At 36.3% G+C, this 27,882-nt stretch overlaps 1 protein-coding gene across 8 annotated transcripts in view; it reads left to right on the top strand.

Moving 5' to 3' along the window:
• Positions 1-27,882, top strand: part of ZRANB3 (zinc finger RANBP2-type containing 3) — a 216,270-nt gene that overhangs the window by 75,898 nt on the left and 112,490 nt on the right. For 6 of the 8 annotated variants that reach the window (XR_011428187.1, XR_011428186.1, XM_070240769.1 and 3 more), the window contains exon 3: positions 5,840-5,858. The exons of the other annotated variants lie outside the window; for them this stretch is intronic. Coding sequence is in view for 4 of the 6 variants with exons in the window: in XM_070240769.1 (XP_070096870.1) it covers positions 5,840-5,858 (19 nt within the window). In the remaining 2 variants the exon portion in view is untranslated. The remainder of the gene's footprint in view (positions 1-5,839; positions 5,859-27,882) is intronic. 8 annotated transcript variants of the gene reach the window in all.

Here is a 27,882-nt window from a genome sequence, read left to right as displayed (position 1 = left end):
CGTCTTGATATTGTTAAGTAGATGATTAATGTAAGGAGCCTCCAGGTTTTGGAAACAACTCAGTGAAATGAAAAGTTGCTTTTTGATGCCTGCAGCCAAGCTGCATAAATTATAATTCAAGCAATTAACAATGAATTTGGAACAAAGAATATTATTTATTTTTTGTAACAATGTAAAATTCAGATACAATTGTGTAGCTGTTGGCACACCAAACCAGGTTTGGCAAATACAATGGATATTCCTTAACAAAGGAAGTTTTCTTATTGGCTGTAGGTTAAAGTCCCTGTAACTCAGATCATATTTGCCATTTCCCAATGGGAGAAAAAGCTATCTTTATTTTCAGGGATAACTGTGATTATGGGCAGTCCTTTGTTTACAAAGTACACCTTAGTTTCATTCATATGTGGTGTAGCATTTCCATGAAGTGGGAAATTGTATTAGCCATATTTTTCCTTTTTAAGTTGTGGTAGCTCATTAAGGTCTCCATCAGTCGTCTTTCTTATTTTCTTTCTCATTCTTCATTCCTTGCCAACTCTTCAAGTTTCCAACATGTTCTATAGCTACTGCCCTATTTTTAATCTTTTTTTTTTTCGCTACCAAAATTCCTTTCTGATTTCTCTGTATTTGTTGCCTCCATTTTTTCCTACCCACAATCTTCTTAACCACTTTTGTGTGATGCTTACAAGTGAGCTCCTGATAACAGCATGGTGGGCCATTAGCCTTATCCTTTGCAACATCGTTGTGGCGTTTGCACTGTTAATTAACATTTACTCTGCTGTTAATTTGTTTTCCCTGGGCTTCTTAGACCCTGATCCTTGTCCCCTCTTCCTTGAATACTTCTGCTTCTTCCCCTTGCTTCCTAAAGAAGAGTGTTTCCCAAGGTTCTAGCCGTGAAAAATTTCTTCCTCTTTTTTTACAATTTACACATGAGAACCCCGTTCATTTCTGTTTCCTCTGTTATCATCTTCATGTGTATCTGCTTTCTCATTTTTATTTATCGTCTCGACTTGATTCCCAAGTTCCTGATCCACTTTATATCTGCCTGCTAGATGTTACACTCATAGAGTCAATAAGATATTTACTGGGCTATTTATACTAGTCTATCTTTTAAAAAATCTTTTCTGGACCCTAGTTTTCCTGGCAGCCACCACCATTTTTCTTTGCTTCTGTCTACAGGGTAATTCCTTGAGACAGTAATCTACTTACTCTCTCCCTTGCACTCCTCCCTTCTCTCTTGAACTCGCTCAAGTGAGGCTCCTCGTCCCCTACCAGTCTATCAAAGCGGCTCTTGTCAGAGCTGTGAATGACCTCTTCCCAAATCAAATGTTCAGTTCTCAGACCTCATTTTGCTAGACTCCTCAGCAGCATTTGCTATAGTTGTCCATTCCCTCCTTCTCAAAACAATTTCTTGACTTGGCTTCTAGGGCACCACATTCTTGTATCTTTTTGCGTTGCTCCATACTGCTCCTCAGTCCCCTTTGCTGAATGCTTCTCCTCTTTGTGACCTCTAATTGCTGGAGGGTTCCAGGGCTCAGTCGATAGCTCTCTTCTCCCTATACTCTTACTCCCTAGGTAATCTCATTTAGTCTCCTGACTTTAAATATCATCTATTTGGTATTCTGCTTTGCAATACTCTTAGCACTCCCTTTCCTTTGTTACCTCCCTTCAGTTTTGCACATTCAGATTTTCAGAATGTGTCCTTTCTGCTTCTAGAGTCCTCATTTAGAAAACACATCGTCCATTAAATTCATGCATACCAAGCTTCATTGCTTACCAGATTTCCTTTTCATCTTCTCCTATCTTGAATCTGTGTTAAGGTGTGTTTATTGTTCGGATATTTTCTTAAGTATTTGTCCTCAGATGTTTGCTTGAGTGGTGTAATCTTAGAGATCTTGATTAGCCTCAAGTATCTTTTTGCTATCTTTTACAAATAATGGGTATCTTGGCTAGTATAAGATTCATGATTTCTTCTGCTTTCCTTTCAAGTTTTCTAGATCCTTTTTCCATTGTTTTTCAGCTTCTGGTGTTGATGATAAGTCCAATGCCAGTCCTGTTTTTTCCCTTTATGGATAATTGTTCTTTTTATCTGAACACTTCTAGGATTTTCTCTTTATTCTTAAAATTAATGAATTTTATAAGGATATGAGTAGATATGTGTCTTTTCTCTTCAATCCAACTTGAAATTTGGATTTTTCAGCCCAGAAAAATTTTATTATTTACCTAATTGTTGCTTCTCATTCATGTAGTGCCTTTTTCTCTTTTTGACACCTATTTTTGACATATTAGTTTTCTGGAGCTATCCTTCAAGTCTTTTTTTCTTTTCCTTCACTATTTCCATTTATTTAACTTTCTACTCTCTGCTTTGATGTAATCTTTGCATTTCATCTTCAGGTCTACTTATTTAGGTGTCAATAATGATCATCTTTTTTTTAAATTCATCTACTGATTTTAGTTTGAAAATCATGGTTTTGAGCTTTAGGAAGGATGTGTGGTGTGTGTGTGTTGCATTAGAATTTACTTAAGTGCTCTAACAATTTTTGTGCAGGTGTTTATCTTTCTTCTCTAGCATTTCTCTTTCACTAGGTCTGTGTTCGGATTAGTGACTCTTATTCTGCTGTTTCAAATGTTGGGGCCTCTCACATGGTCAGTTATTTTTCTATGATGGCTCATTGGAAATTAGGTCTAGTTGCTGAACTATCCTTAACAACAGGAATCCCAGAGGTCGGAATAGATACAGAACCTAAAGTTTAAGGACAGTTATCCCCACTAGAGACACGTGAGGGAAGTCTGAAGCTCTCTAATCTGCTTGAACTGTTGTAGTTTCCAAAGTAGGGAAGACTCACCTATCTCATGTTAGGAAAATCCAGCATATTCAGAAGGATTGAGGGTAATCTTACCCCTGAGGTTTTCAGCTCCCTGAAAGCCAAGCTATTGCAGTGATCCACAGCTCTCAGTTTTTGCCCAAGGCTCTGATGCTGCTTTTCACTCAGCTACCCACAGAGTAGTTTAGCTGCATAGCAGTTTGCTCAAATGTTACCTTTATCTTTAGAAAGTTAAGGAACTTAGAGTTGCGAATAGAGGAGAACAAGCCACAGTCAAGTTGTCGTGTTTCAGAATACCCTGGATCCTCACTCATTCCAGTGCCATTTACAGATGACTCTCAAATTTGTTATATCTCCAGTCCCTACCACTCCCCTGACTCACATATCAAGTGGCTTACTTGACAGTTCGACTTGGATATCTAATGGATATCACAAAGGTTACACGTCCAGGCTGAACTTTTGATTGTCATCCCCAAACCTACTCCTCTCCCAGCCTTTCCTTTCTCAGTGAATGGTATCACCACCATTTTTCACAGTTAATTGCTTGAGCCATCATCTGAAGATTCATTCTTGACTTCTCTCACTTATTTTTGCATCTGCATCCTAATCAATCAGCAAGTCTTATTTGCTATACTTTCAAAATGTACCTAGACTGACCACTTGTCACCACCTCTACCTCTGCCACTCATCCATACCTCGTTTCTCTCTTGATGTTTCTCTCTCTCTCAGCAGGTGCCTCCTGACTGCTCACCATGCTTCTGCTCTTGCCCTCTACAGTTTGTTCTCTATAAGCCAGAGCAATCTTTTTTTTTTTAAATATATATTTTGTGTGTGTATGAGTAAGATTCACCCTGAGCTAACATCCATTGCCAGTCCTCCTCTATTTTTTTTCGCTTGAGGAAGATTAGCCCTGAGCTAACATGTGTGCCAATCTTCCTCTATCTTGTATGTGGGACACCTCCACAACGTGGCTGATGAATGGAGTAGGTCTGCACTGGGACCTGAACCCCCGAGCCTGGGCCACCAAATAGAGCGCTAGGGGCTTTAACCACTCGGCCACAGGGCCAGCCCCAGAGCAATCTTTTTAAAAAGTAAAATGTTGCTTCCCTCAAAAAGATTCTAAGAAAATCCAAACTCCTTGCCATTGCTTATAAGGCTTTCCACAATCAGGACCCCAGCTGTGTTTCAACTGTATAATTCTGTTTTCCATGACTCACTGTGCTTTAGTCACACTAGCTTCCTTGCTCTTCCTTAACTACGTCATAGCTATCTTATCTCAGGTGCCTTGCACTTGCTGATCACTTTGTTGAGTATACTCTTCCTCAAGGTTTTCTCGCGATTCCTTTCCTCATAAATTTGTGTCTTTCGGGGGCCGGCCCCATGGCTCAGCCGTTAGGTGCACACGTTCTGCTTTGGCGGCCCAGGCTCTGGCATCCAGATGTGGACTTGGCACACCGTGCTCTGGTAGGCATCCCACATATAAAGTAGAGGAAGATGAGCATGGATGTTAGCTCAGGGCCAGGCTTCCTCAGCAAAAAGAGGAGAATTGGCAGTAGTTAGCTCAGGGCTAGTCATCCTTAAAAAAAAAAAATTGGTGTCTTGCTCAAATCTATTCAAATTGCCTTATCATGAAGACTGTTCCTGACCACTCTATAAAATACATCCTCCCCTGCATTCCTATTCCACCTTCCCTTCTTTTGTTTTTTTTAATAGCACTTATCACCACTTGAATCCTGTTTGTTTATTGTCTTCTTCTAGTTACTTTCGATGAAGGAAAGACTTTTTAATTCTCTCTCATATCCCTAGCACTTAGAACAGTAGTAGGTACATAGTAGACACTCAATAAATAATGTACACTTGAAGCGAATGACGTCTTTATCGAATTTGAGTTGGATTTTGAAATGAAAAAGTAGGTATACACATGAATCTTCCTGGCAATAAATCATGTTTTTCAAAGTATCGCTTTTTAGTTTTCTACTTTTTTAGGCTTGTTTGCAAAGGAAAAAAAACGTAAACTTTTTACTCTTGCATGTGTTTTAGATTTTAGCTAAAGTATTTGTATTTTATTTTTCCATAAAAATGCTTATTGGTTAGCCTGACGTCTTTTTTCTTCTTAAGCACAAAATTCCACTTTACCTGTAACTTATTCCTTGATAATATATTTATTACCAAATTCTTAATTGGTGTTAAAAGACACCTCATAAAATTGTATTACGTCAAGACCATTGGGAATAAAGGAAGAAAAAAAATAGAGTGGGAACTTTATTCCTTTCCAATTTTTATAATATTTCAGTATTTTGGGAGTTGCCTGGAAATCCCCTCAATTAAAAGATTGGTTTTTCCTCTTATGCTGTATTCACTGTCTCTGAGGGCCCACTTGTGATCCCAACCATACCTGCTATTCTTTCCTTTTGCTCTTTGCTTTTTCTTCTACTTAGGACCTCAATTTATATCCACTATCCTCAATTTTCAGTGGATAGAGTTTACTTTTATGGGTTAATAAGAAAGGACAGAGAAGAGAAAATTTAGAAAAATAATAGTAGAAACCAAAATTCAGCTTGAAAATAGGCTTAGCATATATAATATAGCATATATAATTATATATATAACATGCTAATGTGTGGTTGACATTTATTTTCTTGCACATTAATACAGCATTCTTCTAATCTGTAGGGAAGACCAAGTTTAAGGTTTATTGGTAAAGTCATTGGTACAATCACTTGCCATTTTGCTCATATTTTTGAAGGGTCATGGTAGCTATCTCCATAGGTGGGCAGTGGGGAACAGCACATCTTAAACTCTAACACTCCCACATAGCCATATGCCATTGGCAGCTGGAGAGTCTTATAAAATCAGCACTGGCCCATGTTCTCATGCACAGTTATAAACACCTCTCTCTAGCTTTGTGCTTTAACATTTGCAAACTATTTTTGTGGCAAGCTACTTAATCAGAGTGTTTAAAATGGTTGACTTTGATAAATAAGAGATTAATTTGGTTTTATTTTTATTTTTTCCAGGTGTATGGTGGCTGATGAAGTAAGTGTTTTCATGATTTTTATGTCTTTTATTAAATTCCACAACTAATTTTTAGTGTCTACAATTTACCATGTACTCTCTGTCTTTCCATGTGACTATATGTCTATATGTGGAGAGAAGGAGAAGGGGAGGGAGGGGAAAGCAGGGAGGGGTGTGGCGAGAATAAGAATGAGAATGAGTATGTGTGTGTGTGTGTGTGTGTGTGTGAGCACACGTACACATGCAAAATGTGCACTTAGAACGTGTCAATGTTAACATCAGTGATCCAAAATTCTATATTGTTGGCCTAGAAACCATGAATGTACTTTGAAATGCCACCCCAAGTGAAGCTAAACTTTTTTAAGATTTTGCTCTAAAGTTTATTGTTAATTGTTTTGTACTAGTATGAAACAAAATGTTAAAATGTTAACATAATGTTAATATTATCTGTAAACAATTCGATGTATTTAAGTGGCATGGACTTGTATGTATTCACATTCATGTTTTCTCACTGAAATGAAGTTCTTGTATGAACTATGATACTCTTTTCATGTATTCTTAGAATGTATGTAAATCAATAAGGTTCTAATTTTAATATCAGTTTGAGAAATATGTTGCTGTTTTCTTGATGCCTTTAAAAATAACAGCAAAACATATACATTTAAAAATATATTAGAGGGGCTGGCCCGGTGGCGCAGCGGTTAAGTTCACACGTTCCGTTTCTCAGCGGCCTGGGGTTCACCAGTTCGGATCCCAGGTGCGGACATGGCACCGCTTGGCGAAAGCCATGCTGTGGTAGGCATCCCACATATAAAGTAGAGGAAGATGGTCATGGATGTTAGTTCAGGGCCAGTCTTCCTCAGCAAAAAGAGGAGGATTGGCAGTAGTTAGCTCAGGACTAATCTTCCTCAAAAAAAAAGGAAAAAGAAAAGTTAGAAAAAATAAAAATATATTAAATGAAGAAAACAAATACTGAATTTTTAAAAAATATAAGTAGAACCATAAACGATTCTCCTAATTAACTGTCTTTTAGTTTTAGTTAAATGTAGACTCACCAATGGCTTATCTCCAGTCTCTTCTATAGGAAAAAAATGAGTAAGAGTATAACATGAACATGAGTGCTATGCAGAAGGTTGATAGAAAGTTTCTTGGTTCATGCTGGTTTATGATGACCTCAGTTTTTAGTTGGAACTCTTCATTCTATAGGCATTAGTTTAGACTTGATGTTATAGTTAGAAACACAGTCATTGCCTGTGAAGAACTTCAACACTGTAATTGAAGAGACAGCACATAGACATTTGGGAAACAATTAACAGAAATTTCTAGTTTGGAACAGGATGAATTCCAAAAGGCTCTTTATAAATTAATAGATTTGAGAGTCCAAAGTGACTGAAAGAGGCTTATGTTTTCAGTTCCTGAATATATTTTCACCAAATAGGATTCATCCTTCAAAACCGTAAAATGAGGCATGTGTATAAAATATATGAGTGATATATTTATGGATATGTGTGTATTAATAATTTTTTTTAAACAGACCAGTTTTGTGTCCACAGAAAATATATTGTAAAAGGTAACAGCATCTTGATAATCTCCACAAGCAATTCATGGGGAAAGTCTTAGCTATGGCTTGTCATTGCTACCATGTTCTTTACTTTGATGTCGTAGACATTTGAGTAGGCCTTAAATCTATGGAGTCATTCATGGATTGAAATAAACACTTGATCAGCACCTTAGCTCTTCTTAACTTATATTCTCCAGCAAACTCCTGTCTTCTCCTCAGTTAACAGTAGACTTAAGGATTATGCAGAGTTCATGATGGACCCTTAGCTAGCAAGAGTTTTTCATTATACTAATCACTTTTCCTACCTCTTATTATTTAAAATTACATGGCACTAGTCACATGTTGAGTGATTTGCAATCTTCTTTCAAAACCACTCTTATTGTTAAATTTTATAAATTTAAAAGAACCATTTAATATTTCCTCAGTACTTAAAAAATATGCTCCACTTTTGTGTCCATCATGATTACTTCTCTCTTTTCACTAGCATTTTAAAGACTCTCATTCTTTTACACCTATTCAACTTCACAGGGTTTATTATGTTAAATCCTATCAATAATGTTGATTAAGAAAAAAATCCTCAACTTTACACATGAGTACAAAAAAACAGGCTACAGAAATAAAGAGTATGACATACAAGTCTAAGATCACAGCTTACAACCACAAATATCCTCTGTCACAGTGGTAGAATTGAAATGCCATGTCTATGGAATCCTATTGAGCTAGTGTGGATGGAAGTTAGTAAATTAAAAGTCTTGAAGTAGAAAGTGCTTGTATATATGTAAATTATATGAACTCTGATTTGATCTTTATTCTATTTCCTAATACTGTTGTCCTTCTCTTGCTCTTATCACGCAATGGTAATGAAGTCAGAGAAGAAAATGCAGTTTATAATTTTGAGATCAGCCACCTTTTGATTTTTAAGTTAAAAAATATATTTTGATATGATGAATATTTGACTCCTCAAACAGCTAAAAGCCTTGAGAGCAATTTTACATCTCTGTTATTAAACCTGTGTTTTTTTTAGACACTTGAGTACCTGCTTGGAGTATTGTGTAATTTAGCTGTCTTCTGTGATCTTTCTCTTTAGAGACAAATGACTTCCTTCACTGGTATCACTCCCCCTTCTTCTAGTATTTTCCACTATTATCTTTTTCTAATGTATTCAATCTTTGTGGAATTATATAATCTATATACTGTATATAAGGCAGTCATTAGCTTTAAATTGGAATGGTGATTTAAGTTCTGTTTAATTCTGTCTAATTGTGTGATCATTGTGTATTTCAATTATAAAACTATACTTCAGATAACCAACAAAGCTGCAACTTTTAATAAAATTAACTTTACCAACCTAGCTTAAACTATTTTAATAACTTTCTTTTCCCCCCTCTTGTTTTAATGCAATTAAATGTTGCTTCAAGAACTATGTAGTGAATATATAGAAACTCTTGTGAATTTGTATTCCATAAATAATGGAATTCAATCCGTAGTCTATAGTCAGGCTGTTGCACTGTTATCTTAATTGTTTTTTAATAATTACTTTTGAACCACTGTGGCCTTGTTCTATTGTTCTTCATTTGAAAAGTATTGAAAATGTTTATTCATAAAAAGATTTTAAACGTGAACAATAGTTTTACATTAACACAAACCAGGTAATTTAATTGGATATACATGAAGAAAAATATTAAACCTACATACTTCCTGCTTTATTTGTCAAGTATTTAAAGGCTATTATTCTGTGCAGAAACTTCCTATTTAGGAAATTTTATAATGTTAGCTTTTACTTAAGAAAATGGAATTAACATCTTGGATTTATATAAATAGCCTAATGTTGTGTCATAATGAACAAAACTTTGTCAGTACATGAATTCTGCCTTCTCTTGTCTATAATATCTATTATGAAAGTCAGAAAATTCCGGCTTTCCTCTTATGTAACATTTTTTGTTACTACTCTACCTTAGCGCTCCCCTCCCCAAATACAAACACACACGCAAAGTTCCTTAGGTTTCCTTCCTGTCACTTGAGAAATATTTGGGTGGGGGGAACCAAATATATACCAAATAAAGTATTGCTTTCCTTCCTTTTTTAAAAGAAAAGGAAACCGTTTGTCAAGGCTGAGCTACTTGGCTTGGCTTACTTGATGCCTGTTCTGTGACATGTTCATAGGTGCATGTTTGGAACAGAGGCCCTATAGTCATCGTTCTGGATGCTTTTCTTTTCCTCCAGGTGCTTCTCAAAGGGCAGTTTGGAGGGGAGAGGCTGTGGGACCTGTTCAGTGCTGGTAGAAGTATTTCTGCAGGCAGAAATGTGTAGTTGTCTGGAAACAGGAAGAACCCCTTTGGAAGGTTATTTTTGCTCAGAAGACCCTAAAATTGATATCGCAGTATAGACTCTGCCACCATTAACTTTATAGATTTGAGGACTAAGAAATTAAAGTAGATGTGAAAAATTTTAGTTTTCCTTTTGTATAAGACCACCCCAGTTTGACAGAGTGAGCAGAGATGGCAATTTTTATTCCATTTGCTTCTACAAATTCTCGTTTTCCTTTACCAGACCCAAGTTGAATTTAACACTTTCTCCTTTGAGCTCTTACTGTTTCTGATTTGTAGCACTTTGTTGTTGGTCCATTTTTGTTGAGTGAATGGATTGACTAAATAGTTAACTCTTAATTACCACATAGGTGCCAGGTCCTGTTCTGGTGCTTTACATGTATTAATTTATTTCATTATGGGGTCATTACTATTGTTGTTGTTATTATTATTATTATTATACTCATGTTACAGCTGAGAACGAGGAGTCACAGAGATCGTAAGCAAATTGCCCAAGAACATTCAGCTAGAACATATTAGGAGCTGATATTTGACCTGAAGTAATCCAGCTCCCAAGTCTCTCTATCAATTACGCTTCTCTACAAAGTCTCCAGATACCAGACTTTCTGTATTTTGAAACAGGATTCTTGAGTACAGAAGAGTCTGCAAGACACAGTGCTCAAATGAATGAACTGAATGATGGCATTGAAATTTTAGGCTGATCAGACTATCTGTAATCATTTAAATCAGTATCATTTGCCTACTTCCTTCCTTTCCTTATTTCTAAGGCCAGCTTTATTATTTTTTTGAATGTCCTTTTTATAAAATAAATTTTTTATTTTAGAACAGTTTTAGATTTATAGAATTACTGTGAAGATAGCACAGAGAGTTCTCCTATACCCCATACCCAGTCTCCCATTATTAATATCTTAGATTAGTACAGTATGTGTGTCTCAATTTATGAACCAATATTCATATATTGTTATTGTTGTTAACCGAAGACCATACTTTATTTAGATTTGCTCAGTTTTTCCCTAATGTCCTTTTTCTTTTCCAGATCCCATCCAGGATGCACGTTACATTTAGTAGTCATGTCTATTTAGGCTTCTCTTAGTTGTGACAGTTTCTCCGACTTTCCTTGTTTTTGAAGATGTTTACAGTTTTGAGAATTATTGGTTCAGTATTTTGTAGAATGGCCCTTAATTGGGATTTGTCTGATGTTCTCTTCATGATCAGACTGGGATAATGTGTTTTAGGGAGGAAGACCAGAGAGGTGAAGTGCGATTGTCATCATGTCATATGAAGGGTACATACTATCAATATGAATTATCACTGTTGATGTTAACCTTGATCACTTGGCTTGACAAAGTGTTTGTCAGATTTTTCCACTGTAAGGTTAGTATTTTTTTCTCCCTTTCCATACTGTATTTTTTTTAAAGAAAGTAACTATCTACAGCCCATACTTAAGAAATACAGAGTTATGCTCCACTTCCTTAAAGACAGAGTAAATTTATAAGTTATTTGGAATTCATTCACAAGTCAGCAACCTTTATCATGTATTTTTATCAGTGGATATTAGGTTTTTTTCTTTTTTGAGGAAGATTAGCCCTGAGCTAACATCTGCTGCCAATCCTCCTCTTTTTGCTGAGGAAGCTTGGCTCTGAGCTAACATCTGTGCCCATCTTCCTCTACTTTATATGTGGGATGCCTGCCACAGCATGGCTTGTTAAGTGGTGCGTAGGTCCATGCCCTGGATCCGAACTGGTGAACCCCCAGCCACTAAAGCGAAGTGAACGAACTTAACCCCTGCACCACGGGGCTGGCCCCAATGGAAATTCATTTTTTACTTTGGGTTATCATCTAATGCTACTTTATTTATTTTGTTGCTCATATTGTTTCAACTTTGGCCATTGGGAGCTCTTTCAATTCATTCATGTGTCCCTTTGACATACCCACTTCAGTGTGTGCTGTTTTGTTTGGGGTTTGGGGTTTGTTTGGTTTTTTTTGAGGTATGCTGTTTTTTTTTGGTGAGGAATATTGGCCCTGCGCTAACATCTGTTGCCAGTCTTCCTCTTTTTTTTTTTTTTGTTCCCCAAAGCCCCAATACATAGTTGTAGATCCCAGTTGTAAGTCATTCTAGCTCTTCTATGTGAGATGCCACCATAGCATAGCTTGATGAGCAGTGTGTAAGTCCACGCCCAGGATCCGAACTGGCAAATCCCAGACTGCTGAAGCAGAGTCCTCAACTTAACCACTAAGCCATAGGGCCAGCCCCTAGGATTTTGTTTTGTTTTTGAGCACTTCCTTACTTTCTGGCACTACAAGATGCTCTAGGCTCATCTTGTGTATTTCCTACCGCAGTCCTATAATGAGCCATTTCTGCAAGAAACCCTGGTTCTTTTTCTTGAAGAATGATATTAGAACCAGCATCTAGGTGCTAGGTGTGTTCATTTTTACTGGGGTGTCATTTCTTGTAGATCCTCTAAGGTGACAGAGCAAGGAGATATATGTGTGTCTACTTACCTATGTGTGTGTGTATATACACATGTATTTGTAAATATTTATCTATGTAACCACTTATATCTGTACTTAAGCTAAAGTTGAGTTCCTACTGGTGTCTCCAACTCTAATCCATTACCACATGGATCCTTCTAGCTCCTCCTCTTGCTTATCTGTAACTTCCCGCTCCAACAGTGAGAATCCTGGCTCCCACCCTCTGCCATTCACTTAATTATTCATTTCCAGTATACATGTATGATGGTTTCAGTATTGTTAACCTGTACCTCCATGGGAAAGTAAAGTATCAACTAGAGTACAGTGCTTATGTACAGTTCCTTTTGCCTTTATTCTTACAGATTCCACTCATTTCCAGAATTACTTAGATCCACACCTCATTCCTCTCCTCTCTTCAGTAAGGTTGTTTTATACATTTGTAATACATTTTAATTCTTTTATCACATTCTGCATTCCATCATGGGATCCCTTGACTTCCTAAATTATTTTTTAAATATTTGTGCACATTAAAGTTTACTCTTTGTAGTATAAAGTTCTATGGATTTTTACAAATGCTAATGTCTTGTATTCACCATTACAGTATGATACAGAATAGTTCTACTGCCCTAAACAATCCCTTGTGCTGCATTTATTTAATTCCCCCCAGGCCAACACCCCCAACAACCACGGATATGTTTAATAAGTCTATCGTTCTGCCTTTTCCAGAATGTCATATAATTGGAAGCATCCAATGTATAGCTTTTTCAGACTGGCTTTTTTTGCTTAGCCATATGCATTTAAGATTCATTTGTGTCTTTTTGTGGCTTGATAGCTCTTTCTTATTATCACTGAATAATATTCCTTTATATGGATGTACCACAGTTTGTTTTTCCATTCACCAAGGTGATGGGACATCTTAGTTGCTTCCAGTTTTTGACAATTAGGAATAAAGCTGCTGTAAACATTCACATGTGGGTTTTTGCGTGGATATAATCAATTGGGTAGTTATCTAGGAGTGCAATTGCTGGATTGTATGGTATGTTATTTTCCTAGGGCTGCCGTAAGAAAGTACAGCAAACTCAGTGGCTTAAAACAACGGGAATGTATCCTCTCACAGTTCTGAAGGCACATCTGAAATCAAGTTGTCAGGAAGCTTGGTTCCCTCTGACAGCTCTGAGACAGAATCTATTCGATGCCTATGTCCTAGCTTTAGATGATGGCTAGCAATCCTTGGTGTTTCTGGACTTACAGAAGCATCACTTCAGTCCCTGCCTCCATCTTCACAGGGCATTCTCCCTGTGTGTCTGTCTGTGTCTCTTCTCATATAGGGATTTCAGTCAGATTGGGTTAAGGGCTTACCCTACTCCAATATGACATTGTCTTAACTAATTATATCTGCAATGACCCTATATTCAAATAAGGTCACATCCTGAAGTACTAGGGAGTTAGGACTTCAGTATATCTTTTGGTGGGGCAGAGATAGTTCAACCCATAGTATATGATAAGACTATGTTCATTTTTGTCAGAAACTGTCACAGTGTCTTCCAAAGTGGCTGTACCATTTTGCATTCCCACTAGCAATGAATGAGAGTTCCTCTTGCCCTGCATCCTCACCAGCAGTTGGTATTGTCAAATAGAGAATTTTTTTTAGCCGTTCTACTGAGTATAGTGGTATCTTATTGTTGTTTTAATTTGCAATTCTCTAATGACATATGCTGTTGAGCATCCTTTCATATGTTTATTTACCATCTGTACATCTTCTTTGGTGAGGTCTCTGTTCAATTCTTTTGGTCATTTTTAAATTGGTTTGTTATTTTTTGTTGTTGATGAGTTTTAAGAGTTGTTTGTATGTTTTAGGTACTAGTCCTTTATCAGACATATGTTTTGCAAATATTTTCTCCCAGTCTGTGGCTTGTCTTTTCATTCTTTCAAAAGTGACTTTCACAGAGCAGAAGTTTTTAACTTTAATGAAGTCCAACTTATCCATTTTTTCTTTCATTGATTATCTTTTTGGTCTTGTATCTCATTGCCAAACCCAAAGTCACCTAGATTTTCTCCTATGTTATACTCTAGGGGTTTCATAGTTTTGCATTACACTTAGATCTGTGATACATTTTGAGTTAATATTTGTGAAAGGTATGAAGTTTGTGTCTAGATTCTTCTTTTTTGCTTAGCTGTGTCCTGTTGTTCCAGCACCATTTGTTGAAAAGACTCTCCTTTCTCCACTGAGTTATCTTTGCTTCTTTGTCAGAGATTAGTTGACTTTACTTGTATGGTCTCTCTCTATTATTCCATTGATCTGTGCCTATTCTTCACCAATACCACACTGTCTTGATTACTGTAGTCTGATAATAATTCTTGAAATTGGGTAGTGTGAGTTGTCCAGCTTTGTTCACCACCACAGTACTGTGTTGGCTATTCTAGGTCCTTTGCCATTTCATATAAATTTTAGAATCAGTTTCTTAATCTCTACAAAATAGCTTGCAGGGGAATTTTTATTGGGATTGCATTGATTTTATAGATCAAGTTGAGAAGAATCTATAGATCTACAGATCAAGTTGGGAAGAAACCTTAACAATGTGAGTCTTTGGTCCATGAATACAGAATCTCTCCATTTATTTAGAATGTCTGTGATCTTTTTCATCAGAAATTTTCTTTTTTCTCTTTTTACTGAGGTGTAATTGGAATATAACATTATTATATTAGTTTCAGGTGTACAACATAATAATGCAATATTTGTGTATATTGTGAGATGATCACCACAATAAGTCTAGTTAGCATCCATCACCATACAGTTGCTAATATTTTCTTTCTTGTGATGAGAACTTTTAAGATCTACTCTTTGGGGCCGGCCCCGTGGCTGAGTGGTTAAGTTCACCCACTCCACTTCGGCGGCCCAGGGTTTCACTGGTTCGGATCCTGGGCATGGACATGGCACCGCTCATCAGGCTATGTTGAGGTGGCGCCCCCACATGCCACAACTAGAAGGACTCACAACTAAATAAAATATACAACTATATACTGGGGGGATTTGTGGAGAAAAAAGCAGAAAAAAAGAAGAAAAGATCTACTCTCTTAGCAACTTTCAAATATTCAACACAGTATTATCTATAGTCACCATGCTGTACCTTACACCCCCATGACTTATTTATTTTATAACTGGAAATTGTACCTTTTGACTTCCTTTATCCATTTCACCCACCCCCCAACCTCCTGCCTCTGGCAACACCAATCTGTTCTGTATATCTTTGAGCTCAGTTTTGCTGCTTGTCTCAGCAAAATACTTTTTTTCTTTCCTTTTTTTTTTGATTCCATGTATAAATGAGATCACACAGTACTTGTCTTTCTCTGTCTGACTTATTTCACGTAACATATGCCCTCAGTGTCCATCCGTTTTGTCACAAATGGCAAGATTTCCTTCTTCTTTATGGCTGAATAATAATACATTGTATATATACCACATTTTCTTTATCTAGTCATCCATTGATGGACACTTCAGTTGTTTCCATGTCTTGCCTATTGTAAACAATGGTGCTGGGAATGTGGCGGTGTATATCTTTTCAAGTTAGTGTTTTTGTTTTCTTTAGATAAATACCCAGAAGTGGAATTGCTGGGTCATACGGTAGTTCTATTTTTAATTCTTTGAAGAACCACCATACTGTTTTCCATAGTGGCTGCACCAATTTTCATCCCCACCAACAGTGTACAATGGTTCCCTTTTCTCCACATCCTCACCAACACTTGTTATTTCTTGTCTTTTTGATAATAGCCATTCTAACACATAGGAGATGATATCACATTGTGGTTTTGATTTGCATTTCTCTGATGATTAGTGATATTGAGCATCTTTTCATGTACATGTTGGCCATCTGTATGTCTTCTTTGGAAAAATGTTTATTCAGTTCCTTGGCCCATTCTTTTTACTCAGATTATTATTTTGCTATTGAGTTGTATGAGTTCTTTATATATTTTGGATATTAACCCCTTATCAGATATATGACTGCAAATATTTTCTCCCATTCCATAAGTTGCCTTTTCATTTTGTTGATGATATATTTGCTGTGCAGAAGTTTTTTAGTTTCACGTAGTGCTGCTTGTTTACTTTTACTTTTTTCCTCTCAAAGTTTTTTTTTTTAATTATTTTATTGTGGTCATATTGGCTTATAACATTGTGTAAATTTCAGGTGTACATTATTATATATCAGTTTCTGTATAGACTGCATTGTGTTCACCACCAGTAGTCTAATTTCTACCCGTTACCATACATATGTGCCCCTTTACCACTTTCGCCCTCCCCCCACCCCCTTCTCCTCTGGTAACCACTAATCTGTTCTCCTTATGCATGTTTTTTTTATCTTCCTCATATGAGTGAAATCATACAGTGTTTATCTTTCTCTGTCTGGCTTATTTTGTTTAACATAATAGCCTCAAGGTCCATCCACGTTGTTGCAAATGGGCACAATTTTGTCTTTTTTTGGTGGCTGAATAGTATTCCACTGTATATACCACATCTTCTTTATCCATTCTTCCGTGGATGGGCACTTGGGTTACTTCCATGTCTTGGCTATTGTGAATAACGCTGCGATGAACATAGGGGTGCATAAATCTCTTTGAATTGTTGATTTCATGTTCTTTGGATAAATACCCAGTAGTGGGATAGGTGGATCATATGGTATTTCTATTTTCAGTTTTTTGGGAAATCTCCTACTGTTTTCCATAGTGGCTGCTCCAGTTTGCAAGCTGGTGCAGCCACTATGGAAAACTATAGTTTTACGTTTGTTCTCTTTGCTTTTGGTGTCACATCTAAAAAATCATTGCCAAGACCTATGTCAGGGAGCTTACCACCTATGTTTTCTTCTAGGAGTTGTATGGTTTTAGGTCTTACCTTCAAGTCTTTAATCCATTTTGAGTTAATTTTTGTGTATGGTGTAAGATAGTATTCTTTTGCATGTGGCTGTCCAGTTTTCCCAACATCGTTTATTGAAGAGATTTCCTTTCTCCATTGTCTATTCTTGGTGCCTTTGTCTTAAATTAATTGAGCATATATGCATGGGTTTATCTCTGGGCTCTCTATTCTATTCTATTGATCAATGTGTCTGTTTTTTATATCAATACAATACTCTCTTGATTACTATAGCTTTGTAATATAATTTGAAATCAAGAAGTGTGATGCCTCCAGCTTTAATTTTCTTTCTCCACATTGCTTTGGCTATTTAGGGTCTTTTCTAGTTACATACAAATTTTAGGGTTGTTTGTTCTCTTTCTCTGGAAAATGCCATTGGAATTTTGATAGGTGTTGCATTGAATCTATAGATTGCTTTGGGTAGTATGGACATTTTAACAATATTAATTCTTCCAATGTGTGAGCACAGAATATCTTTCCATTTATTTGTGTCTTCTTCAGTTTCTTTCATCAATGTCTTAGAGTTTTCAGTGTACAGGTATTTCACCTCCTTGGTTAAATTTACTCCTAAGTATTTTATTCTTTTTGATGCAGTTGTAAATAGGATTGTTTTCTTTATTTCTCTTTCTGATAGTTTGTTATTAGTATATAGAAATGGAATAGATTTTTATACACTGATTTTGTATCCTGCCACTTTACTGAAGTTGTTTATTACTTCTAACTGTTTTTTGCTGAAGTTCCAGACCACCACAATAAAGTTAGTATCGCAATAGAGTGAGTCACACACATCTTTTGGTTTCCCAGTATATATAAAAGTTATGTTTATATCATACTGTAGTCTGTTAAGTGTGCAGTAGCATTATGTCTAAAAAATCTATGTACATATCTTAATTAAAGAATGCTTTAGGGGCCAGCCCTATGGCTGAGTGGTTAAGTTCGTGCACTCCGCTTCGGCAGCCCAGGGTTTTGCTGGTTAGGATCCTGGGCACGAACCTAGCACCGCTCATCAAGTCATGCTGAGGTGGCGTCCCACATAGCAGAGCCAGAGGACCTTCAACTAGAATATACAACTATGTACTGGGGGGGCTTTGGGGAGAAGAAGAAGATAAAAAGAATACTTTATTGCTAAAAAATGCTAACCATCACCTGAGCCTTCAGCAAGTCATTATCTTTTTTGCTGGTAGAGGGTCTTGCCTTGATGTTGATGGCTGCTGCCTGATCAAGGTAGTGATTGCTGAAGGTTAGGGTGACTGTGGCAATTTCTTAAAATAAGACAATGATGCGATTTGCCACATCTATTGACTCTTCCTTTCACAAGTGGTTTCTCTGAAGTGTACAATGCTGTTTGATAGCATTTTACCCACAGTAGAACTTCTTTCAAAATTAGAGTCATTCCTCTCAAACCCTGCTGCTGCTTTATCAACTAAGATTATGTAATATTCTAAATCCTTTGTTGTCATTTCAACAGTCTTCATAGCATCAGGAGTGGATTCCATCTTAAGAAACCACTTTCTTTATTCATCCATAAGAAGCAATTCTTCATCCATTAAAGTTTTATCATGAGATTGCAGCAATTCAGTCACATGTTCAGGCTCTACTTCTAATTCTCTTGCTATTTCTGCCACATCTGTGGTTACTTCCTCCACTGAAGTCTTGAACCCCTCAAAGTCATCCATGTGGGTTGGAATCAATGTTTTCCAAACTCTTGTTAATGTTGATATTTTGACCTCTTCCCATGAATCATTAATGTTCTTAATGGCGTCTAGAATGGTGAATCCTTTCCAGAAGGTTTTCAATTGACTTTGCCTAGATCCTTCAGAGGAATCACTATCTATGGCAGCTATGGCCTTACAAAATGTATTGCTTGAATAATAAGACTTGAAAGTCAAAACTACTCCCTGATCCATGGGCTGCAGAATGGATTTTATGTGACCAGTCATGAAAACAACATTCATCTCGTTGTACTTCTCCATCAGAGCTCTTGGGTGACCAGGTCCATTATTAGTGAGTGGTAATATTTTCAAAGGAATCTCCTTTTATGAGCAGAAGTTCTGAACAGTGGGCTTAAAATATTCAGTAAACCATACTGTAAACAGATGTACTGTCACCCAGGCTTTGTTGTTCCACTTATAGAGCACAGGCAGAGTAGATGTAGCATAATTGTTCAGGTTCCTAGGATTTTCAGAATGACGGATGAGCACTGGCTTCAACTTAAAGTCACCAGCTGCATTAGCCCCTAACAAGAGAATCTTCCTGTCCTTTGAAGCTTTGAAGCCAGGCATTGACTTCTCCCTAGTTATGAACTCCTAGGTGACGTCTTCTTCCAATATAAGGCTGTTTTGTCTACATTGAAAATCTGTTATTTAGTGTAGCCACTTTCACTAATTATCTTAGCTAGATCTTCTGGATAACTTGCTGGTTCACCTTGCACTTTTATGTTATAGAAATGATTTCTTTCCTTAAAACACATGAACCAACCTCTACTAGCGTCAAACTTTTCTTCTGCAGCTTCCTCACCTCTCTCAGCCTTCACAGAATTTAAGAGAATTAGGATTTTGCTCTGGATTAGGTTTTGGCTTAAGGGAATATTGTGGCTGGTTTGATCTTTTATCTAGACCACTTAAACTTTCTCCATATCAGCAATAGGGCTGTTTTGCTTTCTTAGTATTCTTGTGTTCACTTGAGTGAACTTTTAATTTCCATCAAGAACTTTTCCTTTGTATTCATGACTTGACTAAGTGATTGGCACAAGAGGCCTAGTTTTCAGCCTATCTCGGCTTTTGACACGCCTTCCTCTCTAAGCTTAATCATTTCTAGCTTTTGATTTAAAGAGAGACGTGTGACTCTTCCTTTCAGTTGAACACTTAGGGGCCATTGCAGGGTTATTAATTGGCCTAATTTCAATATCGTTGTGTCTCAGGGAATAGGGAGCCCAAGGAGAGAGAGAGAGACAGGGAAACGGCCAGTTGGTGGAGCAGTCAGAACACACACAACGTTTATCAATTGTTTGCCATCTTATATGGGTGCGGTTTGTGGCACCCCAAAACAATGACAATACTAACATTAAAGATCACCCATCACAGATCACCATAACAAATATAACAATGATGAGAAGGTTTGAAATACGTGAGAATTACCAAAATGTGATACAGAGACATGACGTGAGCAAATTCTGTTGGAAAAGTAGCACCAATAGACTTGTTCAATGCAGGGTTGCCACAAACCTTCAATTTGTAAAAAACGCAGTCTCTGTGAAGCACAGTAAAGCGTGGTATGTCTCGTATATATGTCTACAATCTATAGACCTTTTATTTTATTTTCTTATCTTCATACTCTCTAGGTTTTCTAGTACAAGGTTGAATAGGAATGGTGAGACAACACAGCCTTGCCTTGTTCTTGATTTTAGGGGGAAGGCATCTGGTTTCTCATCATTAAGCATGATATTCGCTGTAAGTTCTTTTGTAGATGCTCTTTATCAAACTGAGGAAATTCTCCTGTGTTCCTAGTTTTCTGAGAGCTTTTGTCATGAATGGATGTTGGATTTTATCAAATGTTTTTTCTGTGTCAATTGATATGATCATATGATTTTTCTTCTTTAGTCCTTTGATATGGTGGATCACATTTGTTGATATTCAAGTGTTGAATCAGTCTTGCATAGCTCAGATAAATTCTACTTGTTTATGGTGTATAATTCTTCTTCTGCATTGTTGGATTTGATTTGCTAATATTTTGTTGAGGATTTTTGCGCCTACGTTCATGAGAGGTACTGGTCTCTAGTTTTCTTTTAATATCTTTGTATGTTTTTGGTGTTATATTAATGCTGGCCACATAGAATGAGTTAGGAAGTCTTTCCTTTGTTTTCCAAAGGCCAAAGCTGAATCAAATGAAAACAGCCACTGTTTACTGCCGCCAGAGTTATATTCATAAAATTCTGCATTTCTCCCTGTTGCCTATAGAGTAAAGCACTTCACAAGCTAGCCACTTCCTGATTCTTCCATTCTCTTCTGTTTTTCTCCAGCATAAATTCTAGTGAGATTTCCATATGTTTACTTATTGTGACATCTACCCCTTATTATCAATGTCATATTGGACAAGTAAATTAATCTCTCTGAGCCTCAGTTTCCTTGTGTAAAGTAGGGAATTATAATACTTTCCTCATGAGATTACTTATGTAAGAAACAGGAGGAATATATCTCAGATATTCCTTTTTCCTTTTCTCCTATTCTCAAACACTATGACTTTTTATGCTTTGATATCTCTATATATGTTGTTCTTTTTTCTGATGAATTCCTTTCCTTCTGTATCTCATCCTTTCCCAAGTCCATGAAACAAAATCATCATTCAAAACCCTCTTCAAATATTGCTTCCTTTGTATCACCATCCTTGGTGTCTCTTGGTTCCTCTGTGTTCTCTCTTCTACTGTAGTGTTTGAATTATGTTCTGCTGTACATATCTGATTCTGTCCCATCGGGTGGAACTCCTAGGACTCAAGTTAAGTCTGTCTACCTAGCAGGAATAATAGATTTCTAGTTAATGCCTTCTGAATGAATAAGAGAGAGCTTCTTTTGTCTTAGTAATTTTTGTTGTTGATGACTTGATCATTTGAGCTCATCAAGAAAGATCTCTTCATCTAAACAAGAGGGACATATTGTCTACCAGTCCCCAGTATTTTAAATCAGGTCTACAACCCACTACCACCCACCTCCAATTCTTCTAGGCAGGGAGGTAATGGAGAAAAGATTCCTTTAAGTGGGTTTTGGGGTTTTGAGATCTTTTAAAAAACTTTACCAAAATGTCTAGTACAGAGTCTTCTTGCTGTCCTTCAAGTCGTCCTTCAGTCTGAAATTTTTTATCTTGAGCACTGGCAACATACAAATGCAACTGATTGCATTTTCAATTTTAAAGAAGTTTACCCTGATTTCTTTGGATGCTGATGTAATTTTGTTCAGGGCTCCTGCTGTTTTGCACAGCTGGGTTATTACAATGTTCACTCAATAGTCTTGGACAGAATTCAAAATGAAAAGCAGAGGTGACAGCAATGATGAGTTAAACTCTACCCAGATAAAGTCAGACACAAACATCTTCCTGGAATATAGTATATACAATTCACATGAGCGTTTGAAAGGCACAAAGCACTAAGGCCATTATCTCAGCCTAAGGCACTGTTATTATACATTAACGCTTCCAAGTATATTGTAAGGAGGATGTTGCAAATATTCTTGCCTTACCAGTTTTTATTAAATGGAGTGTCCTCAATGAAGATAAATTATTTAAAGTTGGGAGGGGTAGTTTAAATAGCACCCCATAATCTGCTTTTCCATTTTTAGTAATGGACTTAAGTTTTCACAGAACTTAGAAGCCCCAAGGAGCCACAGCTGCATTGGGAATCGAACAACAATTCTGAATATGCATAAGGGCTCTGGACTTGTCATAGAGAGCAGCCAGAGATTGTTCTCAGTCCAGGTCTTATTTCTTTATGTTAGAACATTTTAAAGCCATTTTTTTTTTCCTTTAGCCACTAATTAACCTACCTTTTGCTCCTGTATTCAACAAATAAATATTATCAAGGGTCTTCTGTTTGCTAAGTTCTTAGGAATATAGATTAAGAAACATACCCACCCTCTGAGAAGCTTCTAATCAGGAAAGGAAGAGTGGGGGTATATATCTCTGTGCGTTGTATGTAAAATGTAGGATACTGGAAATGTTGGAAATGAAGTTTCCAATAGAAATTCTATGGCACTTTTGTGGAAGGAATCAATAATTCCAGCTTGATTTAGTCAGATGGCTTTGTGGAGGAGGTAGTTTTGAGGTGGGCCTTGTAGAAGTTAAGTAGAAAACCAGCACTGAAAAAAGGAAAATTGAGCCCATTCACAACAACATGGATGGACCTTGAGGGTATTATGTTAAGTAAAATAAGCCAGAGAGAGAAAGGCAACCTCTGTATGACTCCACTTACATGTGAAAGTTAAACATGTAGACAAAGAGAACAGATTAGTGGTTACCAGAGGAAAGAGGGGGTGGAGGGTGGGCACAAAGGGTGAAGTGGCACACCTACAACACGACTGACAAACAGTAATATACAACTGAAATTTCACAAGGTTGTAAACGATCGTAATCTCAATAAAGAGTGAAAAAAAGTAAAAAGGAAAATTGAGGATTTTATTGACTGGGTAACCTTCCATGGTTTTCGAGCTGTATTTCACAGAACTGAGGTTGAAACTGAGGCCATGGGGCTCTGAGGTCCCTACTCTACTTTGGTTATAGCTGCCTCACTTTTTTGGCTTCACAAATGTTGAGTTTCTGTGTAATGTTTTATTTGAAAAGGCGTACATTGCTTTTTTTAAAATTTTTTTTATTGAGTTGATAGGTTACAATCTTGTGTGATTTCAATTGTACATTAATGTTTGTCACTTGTGTTTCAGGTGCACTACTTCACCCTTTGTGCCCACCCCCCACCCCACCTTTCCCCTGGTAGCCACTAATCTGCTCTTTTTGTCCACATTTTTAAATTCCTCATATGAGTGGAGTCATACAGAGATTATCCTTCTCTAACTGGCTAATTTCACTTAACATAATTCACTCAAGGTCCATCCATGTTAGTGCAAATGGAATGATTTTGTTCTGTTTTGCAGCTGAGTAGTATTCCATTGTGTATATGTACCACAACTTCTTTATCCATTCATCTGTTGATGGGCACTTAGGTTGCTTCCATGTCTTGGCTATTGTAAATAATGCTGCAATGAACATTGGGGTGCATGGGACTTTTGGAATTGCTGACTTCAAGCTCTTTGGATAGATACCCAGTAGTGGAATGGCTGGATCGTATGGTAGTTCTATTTTTAATTTTTTGAGGAATCTCCATACTCTTTTCCATAGTGGCTGCACCAGTTTGCATTCCCACCAGCAGTGTATGAGGGTTCCATTCTCTCCACAACCTCTCCAACATTTGTTACTATTAGATTTAGATATTTTTGTCATTCTAATGGGTGTAAGGTGATATCTTAGTGTAGCTTTGATTTGCATTTCCCTGATGATCAGCGATGATGAGCATCTTTTCATGTGCCTATTGGCCATCCGTATATCTTCTTTGGAGAAATGTCTGTTCATGCCTCCAGCCCATTTTTTGATCGAGTTGTTTGATTTTTTGTTGTTGAGTTGTGAGAGTTCTTTATATATTATGGATATTAAGCCTTGGAAAGGCTTACATTGCTTTTTAAAAGTTTAAGAACTACTTTTCTAGATTCTTAGTGTCCTCCTTTTGTATATCACAGTCATGTGAAGTATGTATCTTTCTTAACCTTTATCTAATTTTACTTGTAAGTGACCCAAAAGTTTCCAATAGAATGATTCAGTCTTTTGGCATTTTCTGCAAGTTCTAATCTCCTTCTCCTCTCAAGCTCTAAAGTTAGTTTAGAAAGTTAAACTAGAATATATTTTTTAATGATGATATTATTTTCCTGTTGTTTTGACTTTTTTTTAAAACTTATGGTAAATTAGATATTTCTAGAGAATCAAAGTTTTTAGGACAGCCAAGCATCCAAACTTTTTTTACCATAAGAATTTTGAAGGGAAATGCTTTCTGTATGTTCCTGCTTCTTTAAACATTACACACTAAGGATAATTTAATAGTTTTCAGTTACTCAAGGTTATCAACTACTGAGACAAGTTAGGCTCTTTACTTAAATCTCTTAAGAGTGTTTTATGTGTCTGTTTCTTATTCTTCATTTTTGCTATTCCAAGGCCTTTTTCTTCCCTGACCTAAGCAAGTTTCTACATAAAATGAAATGACTTTTTATTTATTTTTATTAATATTAATACTGAGGCTATTACTAATAAATAATATTAGAAAGGATAAACAAATACTATCAGCTGAATATTCTTGTCACTTTTCAGTACATTTTTATTTAAAATCCATATTTTAGGTAATTTCATAATATATCATTAATACATCAGTTGAATTGGTTATCTTACTTTTTTAATTCTAACATTAACTCCTAACATTTATTACTTTTGTAGGAGAGGAAGAAATTTTCCTCTACCCTTCTAGGTCCTTCTGGCTGGTCTAAGAATTAAATCGACATGAGACAGATTAACAGGAAAAAATCAAACAAGTTTCATAACGTGTATACATGAGAGAGTTTTGAAAGTGAGTTACTTTGCCAAAATGGGCAAAGCCACCACCATAAATAGCATCTTCAGCTAAAGACAAAAGAGGATGTTGAGGGCAGTAGTTTGGGACTTTAAAGAGGAGGAAGGTAATTCATGTGGAGATGGAAAAGCACGTGTTTGGTAAACAAGTGTGTGCCGTGCCTTGCAAAGACAATGGGACGTGGACAGGACTTTGACCAAATGGGCCTTGCTAGGTTCCTGCCTGTCTACCATGCATGGTTCATGTTACACTATAGTTATTTATGGTGATAGCTCCTTCCTGAAACAGGCCCTTCTGTCTTTTAGGCAATTAGAGGGGAGGTCACAGTTTCTTCCTGAGTCTTTTGTTCTTAAAAATAATCTAACCACAGAGACACATTTTAGGGTGGCAAATTCTGCTCCCCTACAGATTTTTATTCCAACATTTTCATTATTTTTTTTTGTCATTTCCTTTACCATTTATTTACCTTATTAGTTTATGACATAGTGTTAACTATTGATTTAATGAACCATTTTCTCTGTTTTTAATGTCAGCGATATCTCAGTAAAATAAAATCAATCCCAGGTTAGATCTTAACATATACATTTTCCCCATATAAATTAACTTTTATTATTTATTGTTTATTGTGATAGTCATTAATGCTTTGCAAGTAACTTTTATTTTGATTCTGAACACAATTTGAATTTATTTCTTAGGAAGATTTTCTTAGATAATGTTTTCATCGAATTTTCTGAAGTTCAGATAGATTACATTTTCTCTAATCAACTGGTTCCACAAAGCCAGAATCAATTTTTTTATTTTGACATGGATAATATTTAATAAATGAGGACTGTGACTAGCATATGATACCATTATCATAATTTTGACATATCTCATTTCTTTTTATGGATTAAAATTGAATTCATTAAGTAATAATTGATGGGCTATGCACTTTTGAGCTTATTCTGTACATGGGTTCATTTAAGAAATTTGGAGCTGTTATTAGTTCTAGTAGAAGACAAAAAAGAGAAAGAATGGAGAAGTTATCCAATAATAAATTTAATTATATTGGGAAAACAAGGAGCATCCCTATCCAATAAAAATGTCAGAAACCAAATATATTTCACCTTGCTATAATACTTCCCTGGGGTTCATGTGACATTGCATTGTAGGCGAAATTATCTGTCACTATGACTAATACAGGAGCAACCTATACAGATTCTGCTCTAGAGAAGAAAACTATATAATGTGGACCCAAGAAAATCTACCTTGATATGGGGTAGTTGATTTTTGGATCAAAAAGTCATCTCTGTAAATATTCTCTAAACATAGAAAAATTAATTTTTTCTTCTTCTTCTTTCTTTTTTTGAGGAAGATTAACCCTGAGCTAACATCTTCTGCCAATCCTCCTCTTTTTGCTGAGGAAGACTGGCCCTGAGCTAGCATCCATGCCCATCTTCCTCTACTTTATATATGGGATGCCTGCCACAGCATGGCTTGATAAGTGGTGCTATGTCCACACCCAGGATCTGAACTGGCGAACCCCGGGCCACCAAAGCAAAATGTGCAAACTTAACTACCGCGCCACTGGGCTGGCCCTATAAAAATTAATTTTTAAGTAATAAGTACTTTTAAAAACATTGATGGTTTTCTCTTTCTTATTCCTTAATAGTCATGGTTTTTTCTTTGTTGCCTAAGCCAATCTAAACAGCAATATTTATTTTTGGTAACATTCCATGTCTTTGTCTTAGAATGACAAATTGATTTTGCAGCCTTATATGATTCACATTCTTGTTTCCACTTTGGCAAGTAATACTCCAGTCTAATCTCAGGCTTTGGTGACCATCCTTTACTTTTTAACCTTTGAAAGCTGTCTACCCAACTCATTAGGACGCCACTTTTAGTCAATAGTGGCATTTTGGCAACTAATAGAAGATGTGATTAGCATTTTGTTTTCATTTTGCTTGTTGCCTTTTCATTTTATATAACCATTTAAGTAAGTTAATTCTTACTTTTTTTTTAAACAAACTTTTCTCATGAAGGCTTCTTTTTACTTCCTTTGTAATATATATAAGACACATCTTAAAGGGTCTCAGTTCTAATTCTGAGTAGTGAATCTGACATTGTTTAATTAACATTTTCAATAATCACTGAATTGAGATTTCAAGTTCTTTCTAATGGTTCAAAAGTGATTGCTATGTGTCAACACATGAATTGACAGATTAATACAAGTACTTGTTCAACTGAAAGCATTCTAATAACCTTGCAACAATTTTGTCTCTGAAGCTATTGATTGATTTGCATTTGATTCCTTATTTTGAAAGCAGAAGCAATTTTTCTCTTGTCACAAATAAGTGATGGCCTTATTTATTTACTTCACTTCCACCACAATTTTTATGTGTCATTATGACTGAAAAAATATTATTTTAATATACTGATCTGCATTTCAACATGAGATTCTTTATTCTTTTTTTTTTATTATTAATGTTATGATAGATTACAACCTTGTGAGATTTCAGTTGTACATTTTTGTTAGTCATGTTGTGGAGATTCTTTATTCTTAATTTTGATGTTGTCTTCAATTAATTATAGTGTTGTCACATAAAAGGGGAAACAAAGCACAACACTGTAATTATTTACAATGCAAAGCAAGG

The sequence above is a fragment of the Equus caballus genome, chromosome 18 (genome assembly GCF_041296265.1).
Source record: "Equus caballus isolate H_3958 breed thoroughbred chromosome 18, TB-T2T, whole genome shotgun sequence".
NCBI lineage: Eukaryota > Metazoa > Chordata > Mammalia > Perissodactyla > Equidae > Equus > Equus caballus.
Note: the sequence above shows the minus strand (reverse complement) of the source record. Positions and strands in the feature narration are given on the sequence as shown.